The sequence below is a fragment of the Nylanderia fulva genome, unplaced genomic scaffold (assembly GCF_048542155.1).
Source record: "Nylanderia fulva isolate GAGA-0341 unplaced genomic scaffold, ASM4854215v1 Scaffold51, whole genome shotgun sequence".
Classification (NCBI taxonomy): domain Eukaryota; kingdom Metazoa; phylum Arthropoda; class Insecta; order Hymenoptera; family Formicidae; genus Nylanderia; species Nylanderia fulva.
Window position 1 is genome coordinate 401,086 of NW_028190599.1, and position 22,204 is coordinate 423,289.

The 22,204-nt window shown below is 34.1% G+C and overlaps 3 protein-coding genes and 1 long non-coding RNA gene across 4 annotated transcripts in view; 2 read left to right on the forward strand and 2 right to left on the reverse strand.

Moving 5' to 3' along the window:
• Positions 1–1,793: 1,793 nt before the first annotated feature.
• On the reverse strand, positions 1,794–3,235 carry LOC146721264 (uncharacterized). Its single transcript, XR_014925742.1, has 3 exons — positions 3,021–3,235; positions 2,158–2,271; positions 1,794–1,960 (listed from the first exon to the last, which is right to left on the reverse strand). It is a non-coding gene; the product is annotated as an uncharacterized LOC146721264 (long non-coding RNA).
• Positions 3,236–3,545: 310 nt separating this feature from the next.
• Non2 (upstream activation factor subunit spp27 homolog Non2) lies at positions 3,546–8,559 on the forward strand. Its single transcript, XM_085487231.1, has 5 exons — positions 3,546–3,635; positions 5,308–5,398; positions 6,136–6,428; positions 6,500–6,747; positions 6,904–8,559. The coding sequence occupies exons 1-5, from the start codon at positions 3,593–3,595 to the stop codon at positions 7,018–7,020; spliced, it is 792 nt and encodes a 263-aa protein (XP_085343357.1). The 5' UTR covers positions 3,546–3,592; the 3' UTR covers positions 7,021–8,559.
• On the reverse strand, positions 6,992–12,699 carry LOC114941473 (cilia- and flagella-associated protein 206). Its single transcript, XM_085487229.1, has 13 exons — positions 12,416–12,699; positions 12,158–12,323; positions 11,902–12,082; positions 11,396–11,565; positions 11,060–11,297; positions 10,850–10,979; positions 10,367–10,474; positions 10,168–10,267; positions 10,010–10,077; positions 9,700–9,852; positions 9,547–9,641; positions 9,339–9,474; positions 6,992–9,049 (listed from the first exon to the last, which is right to left on the reverse strand). The coding sequence occupies exons 1-13, from the start codon at positions 12,506–12,508 to the stop codon at positions 8,822–8,824; spliced, it is 1,866 nt and encodes a 621-aa protein (XP_085343355.1). The 5' UTR covers positions 12,509–12,699; the 3' UTR covers positions 6,992–8,821.
• Positions 12,700–13,242: 543 nt separating this feature from the next.
• The window catches only part of Meltrin (disintegrin and metalloproteinase domain-containing protein meltrin), an 82,434-nt gene continuing 73,472 nt past the window's right edge, over positions 13,243–22,204 (forward strand). Inside the window, 1 exon segment of the mRNA XM_029316453.2 lies at positions 13,243–13,676. Coding sequence (XP_029172286.1) covers positions 13,526–13,676 — 151 coding nt within the window. The 5' untranslated portion in view covers positions 13,243–13,525.

The window sequence follows — 22,204 nt, forward strand, 5'->3', positions numbered from 1 at the left end:
GTGACGAGACGTGTCGGACACTGACGCGCTGTAACTGCATACATGTATGCATATAACGCGCGTGCACATGCACACATATATGTACATATACATGTATATGTATATATATTATACATACGCGGGTCCGACAATATATGTATGCATTCGGCAGCTCGAGAACCAATGCACGTCGAATTTAGCCACTCACACATGGACTTATGCGCGTTGATCCATCTCGCGAGCTCTCGAGCTGCCACTTGCACATATACATATACCTGTAAAAGGAAGCGGCATTACATCGACAATATACATCGAGGAAAAGGGCGCAAATTTTCGATCTCGTTACATTTATGCCGATTTGATTTGCAAAACATTAAACTTTACTGACATTAAAATAATATCCATTAGATAGATTATTCGACAAATAAAAGCCTTATTTACTTAGACTTACAAAAAGACATTACACGATATATTTGCGAATTAATATTTATATTTAAAATTTCACTCAAGTTTTGTATCTCATGCATATAACGATAACATAATAATATTTCTCGTTATAATATATAATGTCTATATTTAAATAAATGATGATAAATGATAAATACAATGCAATATCGTAATTGTTTCTCTCTTTCTGTATATGCGCGTGTGCGTGTGTATTTTTTCATTTATATAATATATTCTCAGAAAGACAGCATTGATTCTTAAATCAAACATTAAATTTTCTCGATACGAGGGATATTTTTCGCTTAGCATTTATAATGCGATGGTCGAGCATGTTTGTTTCGAGTTTGCAATAAACACACTGGATCATCGGATAATGGCACGGCAAGATGCCGCTCTACCGAAAAGGTTAAACTCAAATGCGCATTAAGTACTTACGAAGAAGTCGTTGACGCTGCATTTCGGGTCGATGTTTTCACAGCCGGTTAGTATACGGTTGCATGCGCCGCGTAAAAGGAGGTCATGGTACAACCAAATAGCAATAATAATACAAGAACTATAAGTCCCACACACCGCACATCCGACACTTGAAAAACTTGAAATTCTAACAAGCGTTTGTTGAGCGTACGCTGGCGACATCTGGCGTGAAACAGAAAATACCGACATTAAAAATTATGCATATAATGTCGGTAAAATACTCTGTAGGTTCAAATTAAAAATTGATACTTTGATACAAATATTTGTCAAGTTAAAATCCATGAATAAATATCATTCAAAAATGTTTTAATGATTTAATTATAATTTTGTCATATATGAACAAGAGTAAACAGAGTAATACATATAAAGTAGAGTTGGGTAAGTTAATAATTTTTTAAAACTAAGTTAAGTTAAAATTAGTTGCTTATAAAATTAATGTAGTTAAGTTAAAGGTTTAATAAACAAAAAATTAACACAGTTAAAGTTAAGTTAAGACTAAATTAACTGACGTTAAATCAAAAATTAATTTTTAAAAATATTATTTACATTAAATTTTAAATTAGAATTTTGTTTAATTCTTTGAAAATATATAATAACAAATAACAAAGAAATATTGATTTTTATATAAAAATAAAAATTTTTTGTAATTACAATTGATGATAAATGAACATAAAAATTAATGATACTTTAATTTTAAAATAACACGTTTATAACTTATAAAAAAACAATAATGGTATTCAGAGATCAAAAATTTAACTTGGGAAAAAAGTTAATAAGTTAAAGGTCAAAAATAACTAGTTGAAGTTAAAAATTAATACATTTTGAATTAACTAAGCTAAGTTAAAAGTTATTAATTTTTCAACTTTTTTTTAACTTTAAACTAATTAACCAGTTATTACCCAACCCCGATATAAAGTAGTATGATAATAAATACCAGGATAAAAGCGCAATAATTTCTCTCTCTCTCTCTTTCTCTTTTTTTCTTTATACAATATTATCAAAAAGATAACGTTGCTTCTTGATGTTCCTCGCGAATATATTGCGGCTGAACATGTTTATTCTGCAATCAAAACAAATATATTAGAAAAGCTGCCGTATCGAAAAGATTAAACGCAATAATGCGCATCGACAAGTCGGTTATTGCGTGTTTCCACGGCCAATTATGATTACAAGGTAATCTATATCATGTAACCATCAACTCGTCAACGATTTCTCGGTATGTTATGTGTTTTATGTAAGAATGATTATGATACGTACACAACTAAACAACAATATCGATGTAAAGCAGTCCCGCGTTTGAAACCGTTCGCCGACATTTTCAATTGTGCGAGTCTGTAGTGCACAGTGGCGCAAAGTGCATGTGGACGACATCTGGTGGTGAAACAGAAAATGTACGACTATAAATTTCTACAATACCGACAAACGTTAGCACGATAAAAAAATGTTTATGGACACGGTTTACCATATGTTATCTCATGAAAAAAAATTGTACGTAGAAAAGATTCTTATCACATTCTCCATATTATAATAAATTATTGCTAAATGCGTATTTTAGAAATAAAAGATTCGGTGTGTGTCACTGTAAATATTGTACCAAGCAATATTGATTTTTGACAGAAGACTTACAATAATTATATATTCCATCATATATTTCGTAAAGATGATGCCTTGTTCGATTGATAAATATATGCTAAGTGGTCATGATTATGCGTCTTCTAGGACTTGGAGGATAAGATGATTTGTATTTATTATTTATTTTCTAGTTAGAAATACGTGGGATGCGCGAGCGTATAGATGTCGCGCGACAAAATCATACCTCGAGAAATATGCTGCTTCACGTCTTATACATATATACATACGTGTATATGTATACTTTTCTTTTAAAGGTACACGTCAAACGTCAGGAGAGACAAAATTCAATAAAAATAATAACAAAATTAATGGAGCGGCTGCATTTGGCAGCTAAGCGAATGCTTCTACTTGAACGTCGACGTGATCGTCAGCTTCGTGCACGTCCGTTACCCCTTTTTTCAACGATATATCTCTTGAACATATACAGACACTGATTGTCATATGACGCGACTAGGCGGTCGACGCAACGAAACTCAGAGTATGCTTACCGCTCGTACAGTCCGGAACAAAAAGTCGGGCGGGCTCTCGTCGGAAAGTGTCTAATCGCGGTGTTAAATCGCAATATTGCGCCAGGGGCGTGATGAGAAATTTGTAGAGAAAAAAAAGTTGACCCGCTTCGGTGTATATAGTATCCGTATTCATGCCAGCGGTGCGAAGTTATCGCACGGCGAAGGTGATTTTTCCGGAAGCGCCGCCTTGGAGCGACGCGCGCAGACTGTACTGTGGACGCCACCGGCGGCCACGAGCGGCCGCTTGACGTACAGTACGATCCAAAAGCGCGCGGCGTCGAGTCGACGCGAGGACCGACGTGGCACACTCCGATCGCCGAATTACGCGTGGGGCGTCATGAGAAACTTGTCGGGCGTAAAAAACTAACACGATTTGGTGTATATAGTATTCGTTTTCGCACGTTCGTTCGCGAGTTATTCGCGATCGTAGGCGAGTTCGGCGCGCGGGTATCGAAGCGGTGCGAGTGGGGACTGTACCAACGGACGCTACGGGAGTCCGCAGCCGGCATAGGCTCAGTTGGCAGCAGCACGCACAGCGAGTAGCATCAACCATGGCCGATATCTCGAAGGACGAGCTACGTAAGGAGATCACCGGTAAGTGGCGATATCACGCGATGTAGGGGATTATGGGGTCGGATTCGATCGGAATCGAGCTACGGAATAACGTGGGCGCGGGTTGCGCGCGGCCGCGGCATCGGGAATACGGGCGAAATCGGGCTCTTTGCTCTTGCGACGTGACGTCTTTAGCGTGCACGTATGTGCCCGAGTGGCGTGCCCCACGCCGGCCATTACAACCGCGATCCGCCGTATTTCGTCACCTACGTATCGAAGTAACGACGGCGTCGGCCGAATATCCGGCCCGTGTAATCCGCCCGTGATTTTCGGACGAGCCACTTCGGTGCCCAGGCGAAAAGTCCGATTTTTCGTCGTTCGCTATAAAAAGATCGCTTTCTCGGCCCCGCCGTATGACGCGTCTCGAGAAGTGTGTGTGGTGGCGCGCGCCTATCTCGCATTCGTGTTCTCTCGTTCGCTCTTTTTCTCTCTCCCTCGCAGGTTTTTCCGCATCTCGGTCTCTCTCTCTCCCTCTCTCTCTCTCTCCGTCCTCGCGTGTGTCGGCGTCGCGTCACGACGGATTTTTGCGTCGTAACGTGCAGATAAAAAAAAAATACGCATATATTCCTACGCGAATCTCCTTCGAGAAAGATACGCTCCGTTCGTCGATCAGAACCGAGCGCGCGCGCGTTGCCCTTTTTCCCTCCTTTGCGCGCCTCTCGCGTATCACCGATTGGATAGTCATTGGTTATAACCGCCACCACACACACACACACACATACATACATGCACGCACACACACACATACATATATACATACATATATACATACATATATATATATATATTCATCATGCATACGCACACAAAGTCGCCTGACTCCTCTGCCCTCTCGAGATATTTGTTAGTTTACTATCTTTTCCCGCCGCGGTGCAAAGCGCGCTGCCTCTCGCCATTACGACTCGCCCGTTACAAGCCGACGATGTAACGCGCGCGCGCGCGCGTTACTACTGACGCGCGCGTATTTTTTTCATTCGAGATTTTCGGTGAGAGAGCGCCGCGAATCGACCGAATGCGCGCGCGCGCGTTCGCTCCCTCTTATATATATCTCTCTCTCTCTCCTTCTCTTCCTCTCTCGTTCTCTCTCTTCCCTTCCCTCCTCTTCTCGCGATTTTCGATCTTTTCCGGAATTAATGCGCCATCCGCGGAGAAAAATCCCTCCGCGTCCCGTTCCACGCGTCGCATCGTCGCCACGTCACGTACTTCCAGATATCTTTTTGTCAGTCTCTCGCGCCGCTCCGATCGGCGGTGACCGGCACCGCGCGCGCCACGGCGGCCATTTGCGCTCGATATTTACTAGATCCCCCGACGCGGGAAACCATACTACCCCAGATCACGAACACACGCGCGCGCGCGCGAGAGAGAGAGAGAGAGTGTATGCGCGCGCGGAGAGAATGAATGGCGACGTATTCTCGACGTACTCTTATCCCATCTTCCTTATTTCTTTTTCATGCACCTATATTGGAAGAAAAATAAATTTACATCTATTTTTTTTTTATTTTTCCACGTTTTCTCCTTCCTTTATAAATGAAGAATTATGAGAGTTGAAAACTTCTAATTTTATTTGTGGACAATTTTTTCTTTATAATTTTTTTTAGGAAATATAATCTTTTGATGCATATATTGATAGAATGTGTTTATTAATTTTGTTTAGCTATCCTCAAGGATGCTGATCTTACTACAATGTCTGCTAAAAAAGTGAGGCAACAAATCGAGGAGAAACTTGATATTGATCTCTTAGAAAGGTAAGCAATGAGATGAGAAACATATATATGATTGCAAAAAAATATTTTTGCTTATATTTTGTAATGATCCATAAAACCTATTTTCTCTCAACCTAATTGTAAGTCATTATATTTTATATATAATATATGCGCACAAGGTTAATGTAATTGTATGTGTACAAATACGTTTATATTATAAAAGAACATTTTTTATATATCACATATTCTATAGTATCGTCAGTCTGAATCCAACTTAAATTATAATTATACGTTAATAAAACATAGTTAAGATATGAAAACTAACAACTATGTAAAAAATTACTCTAAAATACTTAATTTTTTTTATATATTTTAAAACAATATATTTATAATGAGATATGTATTTTTAAGCAAAAAAGATAATTGTATCTTTATTAAATTTAACTTAATAATTTATCATATACATTATAGATTTTAATGAAATCATTATTATGACAATTTATATAATGTAGTATTTAATTTAACTTGGGTTATTTTTGTAAAAATGAATAAAAAATTCAAGCGGACATATAATAGGCACTTGTGCACTGTAAACTAGTGCAGAAGAGAGTCTCTTGATGTCCAAGAAAAAAAATGAGGATTTCTGAGTGGAGCTGAAATAATAAATAGTACAAGTTACCACCTCGTTCCTCCTCTGACATGCATTTAACTTACATTTTATTGTAAATATTGATAATTAATTACATATATTTACAAAATTTTTTCTTTTTTTTATATAGAAAGAAAGAGGTCGATGATTTAGTTATGGAATGTCTTCAAGAAAAACAAGATGGAGGTAAAAAGAAAAAAAAGGCTGCTAGCGAAGAATCCGAAGATGGTGAGGAGGAAGAGGAAGAAGGATCCGAAGAGGAAGAGGAAGAGGAAGAAAAGAAACCAGCCAAACGAAATCCTGCTAAAAAGGCTCCGAATAAACGTAAGAAGGGTTCTTCCGATGATGAAGAAAGCGCTAGCGATGACGATGCCAGTGACGAGGAGTATAGTCCAAAGAAACCTAAAGTCACACCCAAAAAAAGTAAGATATATTATTATTAAGTTATTCTATAAATCATGTATTAAGAAATTAACAACATAAATTTTTTGCAGGTAAGCCTGGAAAGAAGGGAAAAAAGAAGGGGAGTGACAGTGATAGTGACGAGGACTGGGGTAAAAATAAAAAGGCTCCAGGAAGCGCAGCAAAGAAAGGTGGTGGTGGTAGTAAAGGCAAGGGAGGTGGTTACACACGCGCTATCACACTATCACCAGAACTTGCCGCTGTTGTGGGCGCAGAACAAATGGCTCGACATGAAGTCGTGAAGAAAGTATGGAGCATCATCAAAGAAAGGAATCTTTATGTAAGTATAATCTTTTATCTAAGACTTTTCATTTAATCATTTTATACTTATGCAACATTTTTTATTTGGTCATATATTAAAAGTCAAATACTAGCCATATATGTCAGATATATTTATAAAAAGTGTCACATGTTGTCAATAAAATAATTTTTACAGGATCCTAAGAATAAACAATTTGCAATTTGCGATGAAGAATTAATGAAGGTAATCGGCGTAAAGCGTTTCAGAACTTTTGGAATGATGAAATATCTCAAAAATCACTTTGTAGATTAAATCATATTTCAATCCCGATCTCCGACAAGTTATATACATATATAACATATTCCAAGGTGCGTCTCGTGCACCTCTCCATCTTTCTCACGATACATATATATATACATATATATATACATGAAACACAAACGTATTTCTTGCGACTTAAGACTTTAGACCATGTTTACACCATTCCGACGTACTCTGCCGTCCATCGTAATTATTTTGTCCCATTGGTTATTACAATATCATACTTTGATTCTATAGGCATCATAGATGTGACTTCCAACAAATGTTAGGAATAATATTTGATAATATGTAACGAGTATAATTGCCAGTGTTTTCCTATGATTATAACATTGGGACAATTATTACCATGGACGTTCAGATGATTTCGAAATGAAAATGACATTACAGTGGCCAATAGTCAATAAGCTGGTTTTAAGTCATCTAATTCAAAATAAATGTTATATCATTTGTATGATCGTGATTAATAACAATATCTTACTCCAAACGCGGTAACACGACGCACCATTATAACAATGACATTTAAATGAAGAATTTAGCAATGTACATTTAAATTTGAAAATAATTTTTTTTGAGAAATTTTATTTTAACTGACACATTTATCAAGTTGTGGCACAATTGCTTTCAGTATATTTGAAAAATTTCTCTTTTTTTCTATTATCAAGTATCTTGGTTATCCTTCGGTGTGAAATTACTACCCCTAACAGCACACATATTCGAAAGACATTCAGAAGACATCCAGATGAACATTCATCCAATGTTTCTCTGAATGTCCTTTAAACATCTTTCGAACGTGTGTGTTGTTAGGGACATGGTATTTCTGTCTATTTTGTTTTATTACTCTTTTAAATAAAATGCTTCTTGGAAATATTGGACGTAACAAATTGATAGACTTCACTTCCAAAATGGGAAAAAAAGTGTGGGACGTTTAAAAGAAATGCGGAAAAACAAAGAGAGAAGCTATGCGGAAAATCATCCTGTACCTCTTCTGTATAATAGCTACATTAAACACATGAAAATGTAAGCAAAGTTTAATTGTATTATCGTGTAATTACTAATTATTGTCGTAATATAGGTTTCTTGGTGTAAAAATTGAAAATCTAACATTTAAGATCTAATGATAAAACAATATATTCATTGAAAAGTATGATATAAGCACATTAAAGTCACAGTGCGCGCAGTGGTCTCTGGCGCAATGTTGAAATGTAGGAAGTAAAATGGGCTCACGGAGCGAGGTGCGAAGTCTTAACCGCATACGTCTGTTCGAGCTTTTGACATGTGTAAAATTCGTGTATTTTGAATATAAATTAAAGAAAGCTGGCCTAAATCACGAGAAAAGCCACACGAATGAATTCATACAGTTTGCGATAACGAAAGCATATGCAAGGAAAATGATGATGTGCGCACGGAATGATAAATTATAATGCTAATTTTATGTTTCCTAAAAAGAAAAAAAATGGTTTAAGCTGTAATGTTCCGTGAAATGTATTTGGAAGTGTCATTAAAAAGAGTATTGCTTTCATTTTTTTTAAATCGCGTGTAATTTATTTCAATTATTTCCTGGCATTCCTCTGATCATGATCCGATACATATCCTTTAATGTTCTAAATCTAAATCAATATAATCACATGTATTATTGATTATTTACGATACTATTATGTGGCTTCTCTCTGTTAAAATCTATTTTTTTTTTTTTTATTAATATTATATTTTTTGTTCTCTGATTAATGCATATACCTTACGAGTCATTGATAGAAATATTTATTATAATTATCTAAAAAAATTGACTTAAATTTTATAAGTGTTCAAGCTCCTCTTCTAAAAACGACAGAACATGTTGATTATCATCCCGCCTGCCTCGCAAGCCAAATATAAATGTTTTAAGATTCTTTGTATTTGTATAGTTATCTCTTCTGGTTTGAACTTCCTTATCCTGAGGCGGAGTCGCTTGTACGTAAACACCATATCGAAAGTGCGAGTTGAATGTCTGCGTACTACGAGTAACACATCGACTTATATTTGCCTGAGAAATTATCATGTGTGAAATCAACATTTTTCATCTACATAACAAGAAAACAAAGTAAGGTATGTCCTACAAACACATATATATTGCATATATATAACATATACATCTCAATATATCATGACACTTTGCAAGAAATAATGTATTGAAATATTAAAAATTACATATTAGTTAATTAAAATGTGGGATATCATTAAAATTATTAATAGTAGAGAGTATGTGTTTGTGAAACATATAAAAATATATTTCATTGATCAATTATGTTTTCGTCGAATAAAAATCGACTCACCAAACGCAATGCTCTTCGTTTCAACTCCCAAACGTTGGAAGTATAATCTTTATCAATGTAAGGCGGAAGTATGTGAACGTCCGTTTGAATCTTCTGATTATGACGAACTTTTAATTGTAATCCTTTCTCTGTCAATCTTGTAAAAAATATTTTTTTATTTCCAAATAAATGCACGAGACAAAGTAAGATTATACGATCATCAACTCACTCTTCTTGATTTTGCATAGCTTTAATTTCTTCGTGCAATTGGAATAGATGGATATATTCCGGATGATTGCGAACAAAATTGAGTGCCTCGTAAACGTACCTATTAACAATTGGCACTGAAAAATCTGCGGATAGTTTTTATTTACAAATAAAGGTACCTGTCGGGATTTTTTCCAAATTCAGCTGCTACTTCGGGCGATTTAAAAGCGTAAAATTTTCCTCGCCATTTTGCCACACCGTTGTTCGGATTTCCCGGTAATAAAGCTCCTTTAACCGTGGCAAATGTCCATGCACAAAATCCTAGAAACTGATATTTTTGATTAATTATTTGACAATTTATTTAATACAATTCTTGGAGTAAAACCGCGTAATACTTTTAACATATATGTACACAAGCATTTTATTTCTCAAAATCGCACATAAACACACATATGTATATATAAATACTATTTTATTCTAGTTACCTCTAAATTAATTTTCTCAAAGTCCTTTATAACGTTTGGGTAATATATTAAACACTCTCCACACTCCGCTGAAAAAAGGGAAATATTTATACTATTGAAATAAAATTGATAAACATATTCATCTGTAAATTTGTGTTAATTCAAAGAATCGTGAATACTTATTAAATTGCCCATAGAACGTTCCAATCTTTCAGCATCAGTCAGAACATCTATATTTTGAGCTATGTTATCCAGCTTTGTTTGATAGTCATTTACAGTCTGTGACATAAATATATTATTCTGAATAAATATTTCAAAAATATGTTAAAATCAAAATATGTTAAAATCAATATCAGAAATGAATGTATTTTTTGATACCTTGTTACTCAGATTCTGTAATTCCCAAAGGAAGTTGTTAATACTGCTCAAAATGATTACTTCATCTTGCAAACCCATCCATATATCCGCTAGATCAATGAATTGTGGCTAATAGGCAGATTACACATTAATCATAATATAATTACATGATTTGACAAACATTTTATCTGATAAAGGCAGATTTTTTAATGTTTGTAATTTTTATTTTTTAATCTTTTTATAATTCCAAAGATGCATTATATATTTTATCACATAAAAATTCTACTAATAAAAAAAATACGCGAATAAAAGACTATTTATGTGGAACGACTATAATATTTTTATGAAAACAAGTTTCGAAATTGGAAAGATTCTATAAATGTTTCAATTTTAGGAAAAAAATAATAAATATCTGAATGCAAAATAATTATGCTGTACATCAATTATAATATTTTAATTAATTATATTTTTTTAATTTTTAGGTAACAAAGAAGTCGTATTTACGTAGACTTGAGCAGTAGGAATAGCCGTTCTGTATCGAACAGTATTGTGCAGTTTAAAGAGTCGTGTCTGAAGACGGTCCATCAGAGTCTTTACTGCGTTCTCACTGCGCTCCACATCGCCCAACAGCTTTCTACAACGAGACCATATTTAGAATTATATCAAATGCATATTAAGTATGTTACATATTACGTGGTGTCTTTCAAAATGCACCGAATGTAAATCTCTTGCTGACGACTAGATGTTAGCATCTCGATAGCCCACTCAATTTGTTCTTCAAGATCAGACACCGCTTCTTTCGAACTGCAAGCGTACGAAGTGTCGTTCAATGTGCTCGTAATCGTGTTTTCTACGATAGCCGTAAATTTGTACACCTTGGCCATTAGTGGTTCTAATAGCTCGAGGACAGAATTACGGGTTTTCGTTAAAGCCTCTTGTAGGATGCTAGGTACTAAAAGCAATTATTATTATAATCGCTCGCGGCAAAAGAGTGTGTATATTTTGTCTCTTTTAATATCGTTTGAGTTTAAAGTTATCTTGAGCTCTTACGATCGTCGATTCCCTCGCCGCCGCGTTGACAATCTCTATTAAACAAACGGATTCCAGCGACTATGCACATTAACTCCATTAGTTGTTCTTCTTTTTCCCGTTTCGATAAAGTCACATAGTGAGCTAGTTCAGAAGGTTGAAAGACACTCTGCAACGCCACCGAAACCTCTCTAAGATGTAAAATACGTTTTGTGATTAGGCGTAATTTTTCTAATTTTTTATTGTAAATTTTATAAGGATTTGAAAATAATATATATATATTTAATTTAATTTAATTTAATTTAATAATTTCTTAAATATAATATCTGTCACAACTTTTTATAAATGCAGATTCCAGTTTATAGATAAAAATAATCTTTACTTTTACTCGTGATAATTGGTACAAGAAATTTTCTATAATCAAAAAAAATTAAAAAATATTGATTTTTTATTTGACTTTATATAATTTAAAATTTTTATGAAATTATAATGTAAATATATGTATTATCGTTGTATGATTGAAATACTTTAGAATCGAGGGGACTGTAGGACTTCCAAGACCGCTTAGCAGCGTTATCACTGCTAATATTTTTTGATACAGTTTTTCCGTATCCTTTTCACTTTTCAATTTAGTAGTCTCACAAATTTCGGCAACTAAAGGTCCAGTCTTTTGGTGTAGTCGTAACCGATGTTTTTTGACAGTTTCGTCTGGAGAAAATATGAAACCACAACACAATAATTTATAAAATAAAAATGTCAAAATAACGAATCAAAAATCTTTACCTCTGTCATGATAATGCTTGGCGAAGTACAGCTGATTTTTCAAAGTTATCAAACAAGGTTTGTTTTGATCACATAGCCTCTCTACTATCGCTTGAATTACTTTCGCATTGTTCTCCACATCGTTTTCTTTTATTTGGTATGTTGGATTTAATTGGTACAGAGAAAGCTAGAATTATTTTCGTAAACAATAATTATAATTATTGTTGTTGCTTTGACAAAGTGAATTTTATTAGAATATTTCTTTGATTATTAAATTACCAAAAATGAGGCCAAATCTTTAGTTACTGGTGTTTCTTTCACTTTACATTCGTTTACAATTTTTTTCGTCAATTCTTTTCGCACATTTTCCATCGTAGGAAACAAATAACACTTCTCCCCCAGTTGACTTAAGAAGGCTCACTTGCTATAGTTGTGGATTCAAACAAAACCATCCGTCCATAAAGTTTGATCAATACTTGTATCGAAACCATTTATTGCCGCTGTATTTGAAAATTTCCTTACAATTTCTTTAAATATATTATTATAAAACTAGAAGAGATTATTGCTCATTGCACAACTTTATGCAAATGCAAGCATTGACATAAAAATATATAACCGCACAAAAAAATAATCTTGTATCGATTAATATATTTCTTACTTATTTCACACAACAAATGCCTATAATGTCTAAATTTATTAACGAGCAAAATTTTATGATTTATATATTTATTACTTACTTAACACATTAACATATGTATATACAATTTATAATTTTTCCAGCATGGATTTATGATTAATATATTTATTATATAATTATTTCACACATCAAAATACATACAAGTATAAACTTTATCAACAAGCTCAATTTTTTTACAATGTATATTTATATTTTACACTTAATATTATGTAACTTTATTTAAAAATGTTTTCAGATTTGCAGATAAATGGAAAATCGTAATAGCAAAGAATTGGGCTAATTAAAATTTTATTTCTCATTAATGTGTAAAACTTTGAAAACCTTTTTTAAATAATAAATAAAAATTACAGCATCGGCAATGTAAATTGTTGCGCGCGCATTTAAATTCGAGCGCGCTCGCGGTCGGGCGCGCTCGGCCACTTCCGCGGCGCTTCGTCTCGCCGACATGTTGAAGGTAGGAGAGGGGGATCGCGGCCGACTTCAGAGCTGTCGCAACGGTCCGCGCGAATGGAGCCAGTCGGGCTGGGTGGTCGGTAACGAGAGTGTGGTATGTGCACGCGCGAACGACAGACGCAATATAGCCAACGTGCAAAGAGGCGTGCGTGAGAAGCGTGTTGTCATGACGTGCGCGTGAGTCACGGCCAACGCGACGGCGTTTTGGTGCCAGCCAGACGTGTGCGAGTCTCAGGAACATGGCGCGTGATTCTCGACGCCTCGTCGTCGCCGACGTCGGCGGCGGCAGCGGTGGCAGTGGTGGTGCGACGGTGCGGTGCAAATTGGTGCTGGTCTTTTTGGTGCTGCTGCTCGCGATCGTTGTTCCTGATGCGTACGCCGACAGTCAAGGTAAGTCGCACCGTGAATTTCTCATTAAACGTGTGTCCCGCTATTATGCACTTGCACGCGGGTGTCATTAGCTTCTTTTTGTTTTCCACGGCGATATCTGTCGTCCTTCGCCGCGTACATAGCAATATCGTACATAGTGATACCGTGTTCTGATGTTTGTGATTAACTGTCTGTCATCTGTCATTTTGTTTGGCGCGATTTTGGGAAGAATCGAAGCATCGGATCATTGAAATATGAATAACATGAATATCGTGGGACGTAAAGTTGACGCTGGGGAGAAAATAATCCCGCGCTTGTATTTTCCGATGTACTATTTCAAGGTCATTCGATTGAACTCTATGTTTCATTCATAAGGCATTTAATGTTTTCTTTGCTTATAAGTGTTTTTCTCCGATGTTAAAAATAAAATTTATATCTAAGTGTTAATTTCATATGGTTTCTTAAAAAGTATGCAGCCATGACACCCACGTGACTCGCGCCAAATTCACGCGGCAACAATCATGATTTTTTTGGCGCGCAATTATACAATTTTCAAATATGTATGATTTCCCTTTTATCTACGGCTTACATATCTAATTGTGCTGATTGTAAAATTTTAATGACTATGAAGGTAAGAAATTTTCTCCATTTTGTTATAAATAATCGTATACTTCCGTTTATATTTTCAACATTTCAAATATGTCACATACATATATCGACATAAATATATATTTAGCAAAAGGTATAATAAAATCAACGTATAAATATTAAAATAATATTTGAGAAATATATATAATCAATTGTGCAACGATTTGCGAAAATACTCAAGCAATGTTGCATTTATAAATTTAGTAATATTGAAATATTGATTTGTAATTTAAGAAATATATTTTTTGTGCAATTGATGATGATATACGCGACATATGACACATTCTTATGTGATTGATAATTTGTTTGACATGTTTTGTTCATGCTACAACATTAATGCATTTTCATGGTTACGTGATGTAACTGACGTCATTGCGTGTAATTTCATTTGCAATACATGTATTCGTTGTTTGGGCAAGATGATCCGTGTCATTTATTTCTTCAGGGAATTCTGTAACCACAGACAGAATTTCTCTGTTCGTTTAATATCGCGATGCTATTCCAAGAGATCTCAAGCTTCGCAAGTCGCATTTGAATTAATAATGAACTGGTTGCTGTATAATACATGTTTTATGTTTTATATATATATATGTCAAATACACTTATATACATATACACTTTAAATATTTAAAGATTTGCAAATATCATTTCTTTTGCAAATATCAGAGAACTTAATCTTACCTCAAAATTTAAATATTTTTATAAATATTCTATATTGTATCGCTGTATTACAAACAGTATATATAATTTTAATTTTAATGTTCAATATTTAAAACAATCTTTATTATCAAATATAACCATTTTAAAATTTAAATCGCTTTTCATATATATGCTTTAATTACATTAATGCAGACAGAGAAATTATGTCAATTGTAATGCTACATGATTTTGTTTATAACATATGATTTGAATTTTTTAAAAGAGACTAATTTTTGATGTCATATCGTTAATAACTGTGGATATATAAACATGCAAATATCAGTAATATTTATAAATATTCAAAGGACCATGCCGAGTCCTTTTATCTTTAATATTGAAAATCGATAAATAAATATGACTACTTATCGGGAAAATTGTATAATGTGAAGCGACTACGATAAGAATTACGTATTTAATTTAACGGGGATCTGCATTGTAGATTAAAGCTACGTATATATAAACATTTTATCTCCACATTTTATTTAGCTCTTTTCATGTTATTTTATACTGAAAAGAATTTGTTAACTTGACTAAAGCTTTCAACTAAATATTATTTTATTAATTGATTATATAAAAATATTTAATTTAAATATAACATATTAAATCTAACAAAATAGTAATTTAGTTGAAAAGTTTAGTCAAGTTAACAAATTTTTTTTCAGTGTACCATTTTCTCATTTTCTATCAGACTATAAATATATTTGGTCACTATTCTTGACACATTTTTCGTCAAGGATGGAATATTTATTGTCATGACAGAAAATGGAGTAAAATCTGGAAGCGACCTTAAAATTATTTGATTCTAATTCTCCTTCTATAAAGTAACGTTTCGTTGTAAATTCCATTGCGAAAATTACAGTGTAACAGTCACACCACGTTTACGCCGGGAAGGACAAAGTGAATCACGAGTTTCTTTGTATCGACGACCTTTCTGAGGTGCAAGCGCAACTATGTAAATTGCCACGCGTGCATCTCGGTATCTTATTCATTGTAAATAAGATAGCAATCGTCGTTGCTCACTTCTATTCTTCAAATACGCAATTCTTAATGATTAGCATACAGCTCTAGGTACGGACTGCCACAAAGTATAGGAAAAATTTTGCACAATGCAAATAAGGATCGCCTTTAAAAGATTTCAGTACAAAGATTTAATTGCTCGAAAGTAGATTCATTATATCGATAATCGAGCGCGATTACTTTAATAAGATTTCATTATTTTTCTAACTATAAAACATTTGAGAAATCGATAGAGCAATCGCATCTCTCGCGATTAACGTTTAAATTAAATTTTAATCGGAGAATATTTCTTTCCGATAACGAAGATTATTAAATGATGAATTGTCGCGATCGGTTCCGTTGCAGTTCGGTACAAGTATAAATAATCGCTCTTGCGTATAAAAAGGAGGTCCCTAGCGAGAATGGAAGTATCCTGACAAAGGGCGCCGTGGAATTTATGTCCATTGTTGGACTCGGGGGAGAGAATCGCCAGTTCGTCAATGCAGTCGATAAAAATTTATAGATGTATGTTGAATGTAAATGCGATGGCGGCTGTACGAAGGATTTATGGGGATTTACTTTACGATTTATTTATTCTTTCCGATCATGTGAGGCAAACGCGTACGTTGTTCCTCCGAAAATGCTCCGATTTAGAGGCTGCTTATCTTAACGTTGAATCGATCCCAACGCGAAATCTCCATATTTCTTTTTACCCTTAAATACTATTCGCTGGGGAAAATATCACAAAAATATCACATAAAATAAGAATTATTTCGTATACGTATATTGTACAATATAATATATTTGATATTAGAGGGAAAAGGATGAGATGTAAGAAAAGAAAGAATATATAGGAAGACCAAATTGTGACGCGACTTGATGTAATTATATTATAAACGTATATCATTGGCACGTAAATCTCTGAGATAGTTGAATCTAACCAAGCTTTCGTATAAGCGCGCATTGCGTTCACAGCTGCGTGAAAAAGCTGCCAGCTGCAAATGAGTAATGTCAGAATGCTTGCGCTATATGTAACGTGGTGGGAAAGTGGTTAATCGCATTCGTGGCGGAGATGGAATAGAGATGTATAATCTTTGTGTGTACGTCGACGCGAGAGATGCATATAAGCCTGCGCATTTCCTTGCGTTAAACCTTCCGATGCGCGATCGTGTATATTACTGTTCTTCTCCAAATCGTAAATCTGATTTCATGTTCCTCCCGTTACAAATCATTTCGGACAAGCAGTTAACTGCAAATCCTCATAGAACTGCGGAATGCCGCATCGCGCATGAAAACTAATTTAAACGGTTAATAATTTTTATTATTCTTTTACGATTTCTATTTTTCTATTTATTTTTGGCTGTGATATAAAAGGACTCGAGAGATGTAGACGCTCTCAGAACCTTGTCTTGTAAAAACTCTATGAAATATTATGATAACACATCGACTTTATTTACCATTGGCTTTGCGAACTCGCGTCCAAGTCTTGCTAGCGTTCGTTATTTTCTCGTCCTTCTCGGAATGCTCGACAGTCCGTGAAGGTGCCGACAAAAAGACCTTGATACGACCGCTTGGTACTTCGGCGTATTGAGAGTACTGTGCGCGTATATTTTCTTTGATTTGATTTGATTTTATTTTATCTAACCAACTCTTTTCGCCATTAGATTTCTTACTGTACTCTCAACTGTTCCAGTACGTGACGTATGTATATATATTTTTTATTTTATTGATATTTTATGGAATGTTATAAATAAAATCTTTATTAAATTTTAAATTTCCCAAAGTAAGTATATCTATTATATTTCTGTTATATTCTATTTTATTTATATATAACATATATAAATATATATTTATAAATGATGTTAACCGAATATAACAGAAATTTAATATATATAGAGTTAGGTAAAATTTAGAAAACTTACAATTCAATAAAGATTTTATCTGTAGCATTTCATAAAATAGAAATAAATAAATATATAATATACATGATAACAATGAATACAATTAATAAAGCAATAAATATACATATATATCTCCTCAACATTGCGTTTTATCTTTTTATTAACATTTTATTATATTTGATTTCGCGTGATTTCAAATAAAGTCTGTCGGGGATATGATACTTAGAGTAGGAATTCATCCGTGACGAACCTGAAACATTCTGCATTTCCGGTGCCGACGATGAAAAGCGAATCATCGTTGGTTGAGTCACCATCGTTGAGCTGTTGCGTACTCAGAACGAATGGATCGCTGTTAATCGATGATTAACGCGATTCTTTCGATGATACTCCCGAGAGTAATCGGGAGTATTTCTTCGAGTCGGCATGTTATTCATTCAAGTATTCGCTCGTAGAATAATGAGTGGCGTCTAACGAAGGAGATCGATTCACGGAGACTTCCGTTTATTTCTCATTACGCCCGAGTGCAAAACGGTGACAAATTGCACATTGTCTCTTTGCGGAGATGTTATATCTCCCGCTGAAAATGTAACAAAATGTAATGGCATCGTAATTTATGTACCAAGTACAATCGACATCATATGCCATAAATCATATATACTTATTATTATAAATTAACTTACTATTATCATCATTCTTGGTGACAAATTTCAAAATGAGAGAAAAAGAGAGATTTTAACAAAATAATAGATACTACTATCTCTTTTATTTTTTCACTTTTACATAAAAATAAAATAAAGCATACTAAAAAATTGCTTGTATTTGTTATATTTTTAAAACACTTTTTATGGTTAAAGAGTTCTGTGTGTATAAAGCCCATTTAATTAATTGCAATTATAATCGGTACATCAAGATATTCCACAATGTATAAACATGCACGCATGTAAAACAACATTATACAGTTTTTACAAATGTTTGTTGCTGTTTGTGCTGTTATTATAACATATCGCGAATTCTCATATTAAAAATTGATTTGGTATTTTGCTTCAACTCAATAAAACGCACTGATATTGAAATGCAAAATGTGTTCTGCGTTCAAATTTAACAATATATTTTTCGGAGTTTCCGTGAATGCATGCATTTAAAAATATGTCAGTTTAATCTAAAATCCATAAAATGTGAATCTATGAAGCAGAATTTTACGGTAGCACTAATAACTAAAATGATTTATTTGTCGAGAAAACGTATATTGATAAATACAGCAGTTTTCAAGTAATTCAAATGGAAACGAATCATATTCTTTTATCTATATTCTCTTTTGTACATACATATATAAGCTTTATGCTCCATAATCTTCTCGTATATTTTTTGCATAAATTTAATTGAAACAGCTTTTATATAAGCATAAAGCCTGCTTACACAGATGGTTCATAAGAAGATTAACGTTTTATTAAGGATTTTCAATATAGACTGTAGACTATTTTTAAAAATAGGTGTTTTTCGAATCTTGTAATAAAAATACATACATATATCGAGTGTGTATATTACGCGAGCGAAAAAAATTAATTATCACTCACGTGTGATTTTATCGAGTGGAAGCAATCGAACGGACGTATTAATATTTTCACGCGCATCGTACTCGTTTGACGAGGAGAAAAAAATAGAAGGGCAGAAGAGACGTTCCAGTCTCGCGCGGATGTATACGGCCCCGGAAAGAAATCGATCGGAAAATTCACACAGTTGAACGGCGAACGCGAGCGGGGTGAAGCACCTCGTTATACGGAAAAATCGAAAGTCTCGTCCGAGCTGATAGATTATAGTCGCTACAGTAGTTACATATTTCGTATAGCTTATTCACGAGTTAGTAGGCAGTCGGGAGTTGCGAGTTCGCTATTCGCTCGAAGCTGCTCGTTAAATTCTCAACACCGTTCCATTTACCCACTTTGCAATAAAATCGACGACGTATTAGTCGCCGGTAACAATGTCAGTCTGGTCTATAAAAGCTTTATCGCAAATGCATTCGTTTCCCTCTGCTCTTTCCGAACGAGCGAGCGACTCGAATCGCGCGTTTATCACGCGCGATTTTTATCTTCGTTCATTAAACGATGCGACCTCGTTCCACGACCTCTCTTCACAGTGTATATACCTTGCCGTCATTATTTCGCAATTGTATTAGCTTTATATCGCATTTTAATAGCCCACGTGCAGAAAAGAAAATGACACGAGTGTTACGTGCTTTACGCGCACAAGATTAAAGATTTATTAGAGGGATGTTGAAAAAGGGGTAGGTTCTCTTTCTCTTTCTTGTCTTTTTCTCTCTCTTTCTCTCTCTCTGCTGTTCGAAAAGTGCGCCGATGTATTATTTATCTTCCATTACCGCCTTTTCTGGGTAGAACTGTATTTAAAAGGAACTATAAGCGTACAAATCGCACAACCAGCTAACTGTAAAACGCGACGTTAACGGACCTCCCGTTACATCGTTCGAGAAACATTCGTGATACTTGCACATGAGTAATAGTTGGAAACACAAGTTGCTTTTGTTATGCTGTAGAGACAAATGACTTGAACTGCATTAATTTTCGAATAATGAAGTAGTGTAACATCGTATACATTAATTGTTTCCTCTTTAAATTATATTTCTTGACTATTAATTAGTTGTTACGCTTGTTATTATTTTAATGTTTACGTTCGGTATATACAGAGAGAATTTTCTCTTAGAATTTACCTTGAAAATCCTGGTAATCGTAGGACAATATGGTATTGGAAAAATTTTACAAGAGGTTCTCTGATTAATATTTACCACAATAAAAAATATTAATACGTACATAATAAAAAATTAATCGAACATATTTTATATCTTATTGTGGTAATATTAATATTTTATTGTGGTAAATATTAATTAGAGAGACTTATAGGATTCTTCCAATACCATATTATCTCACGATTACCATGATTTTTGGGGTAAATTCTAAGAGAAAATTCTCTTTGTGTATTTTTTATATATTTCTGTTTCTGGATTAAAATTACATAAACGTATGCCTAAGCGTGTTGCCTAACCGGATCACTCAAGCTTGAAAACTGTTGTGAAAGCAATTTGATGAGTCATCCACATAATGTGCCTGACTCATTAGCTGAAAATTAAAACATATATTCAAAAATCCTGTTTCCGATGCGCTCGTTAGACGCATGAACAGTACCGTTAATAATTCGTTGGTGTATAAGTAATTTCAATGGCCTAATTGCCATCGTAAATTGTCGTAAATACGCCAAATTTATCGTTCGCGCACTGTAGATGTACTATAGGATGCATTCGTACAGAGATGTCGGGGGTTGATGGAATAATAACAATTCACGTATTTATGCGAGGCCCTCGCATGAATCAGTAGGAACTCATTAGTATTTTCGATTTATGATCGATCGTAAATAATTTGTTCGATACCTCGCTCAGCACGATAAGAGAAAATAAATTGTGCTGACGACCTAACGTGATGTACATTATGTCTCATGAATATAACATTATATTTTGGATTATCGACTTCGATAATCATCATATCTGAATTTGCTATTATCCACGAAAAGCCATATTTTGACAAGAATGACATATAAATTTATATCCGAGAAAATTATGTTAATTTTTGTTAATAATTAATTGTTAATGATTTAATTAACTTTCAACTGACAAATACACAATATCGCATTTCAAAATTATTTAACATTATTGCATAAAGAATATCGTATTAATATAAATATCGAAATTCTGCGATATAATATCAGCTCGAATTAATATGAATATTCTATTACATATCGGTTGGTTGAATGCACGAAACATGATATTATATACAAAGTTAATTGATGGGACTTATCGATCAAATCTAATAACTATAGGTTTTCATCTATTGGTAACACTCTATTTATTAGTATTTAGAATATTACCATGATCTCACGAATCCATTTCCGGTTTCCGAATCATCTGAATTGTTCTATGATTACTGGCCGTCTGGTCAATGCGATGCAATCCCGATGAATATTACTCTCACGATTGCATTAACACACAGATGACACGGGTTATTCGTGCGATTCCGAACGGAAGTTCCCTGCTCGAAATGCTTCCGTTTGTAATTATCATAAATATATTTACAAATTATACAGATGGACATTATATCATGAAATATTTAAAATCAAATCCTTCAAATTGTTTTTTTACCGCAATCGAGAAAAAATCATTATTATCCGACAAAGATAAAATTTAAATAATCTTGTTCGAAACTATAGTGAATTCTGATTGTGAACGGAAATTAAAATATTACT

Coding starts and splice junctions, on each gene's coding strand:
- LOC114941473 (XM_085487229.1), bottom strand. CDS start 12,508: ATGGAAAATGTGCGAAAAGAATTGACGAAAAAAATTGTAAACGAATGT. Junction 10,475..10,849: donor TTCCTACTGCTCAAGTCTAC/GTAAATACGACT, acceptor TCTGCCTATTAG/CCACAATTCATTGATCTAGC. Junction 9,050..9,338: donor AACGAAGAGCATTGCGTTTG/GTGAGTCGATTT, acceptor ATAATTTCTCAG/GCAAATATAAGTCGATGTGT.
- Non2 (XM_085487231.1), top strand. CDS start 3,593: ATGGCCGATATCTCGAAGGACGAGCTACGTAAGGAGATCACCG. Junction 5,399..6,135: donor GATATTGATCTCTTAGAAAG/GTAAGCAATGAG, acceptor TTTTTTATATAG/AAAGAAAGAGGTCGATGATT. Junction 6,748..6,903: donor TCAAAGAAAGGAATCTTTAT/GTAAGTATAATC, acceptor TAATTTTTACAG/GATCCTAAGAATAAACAATT.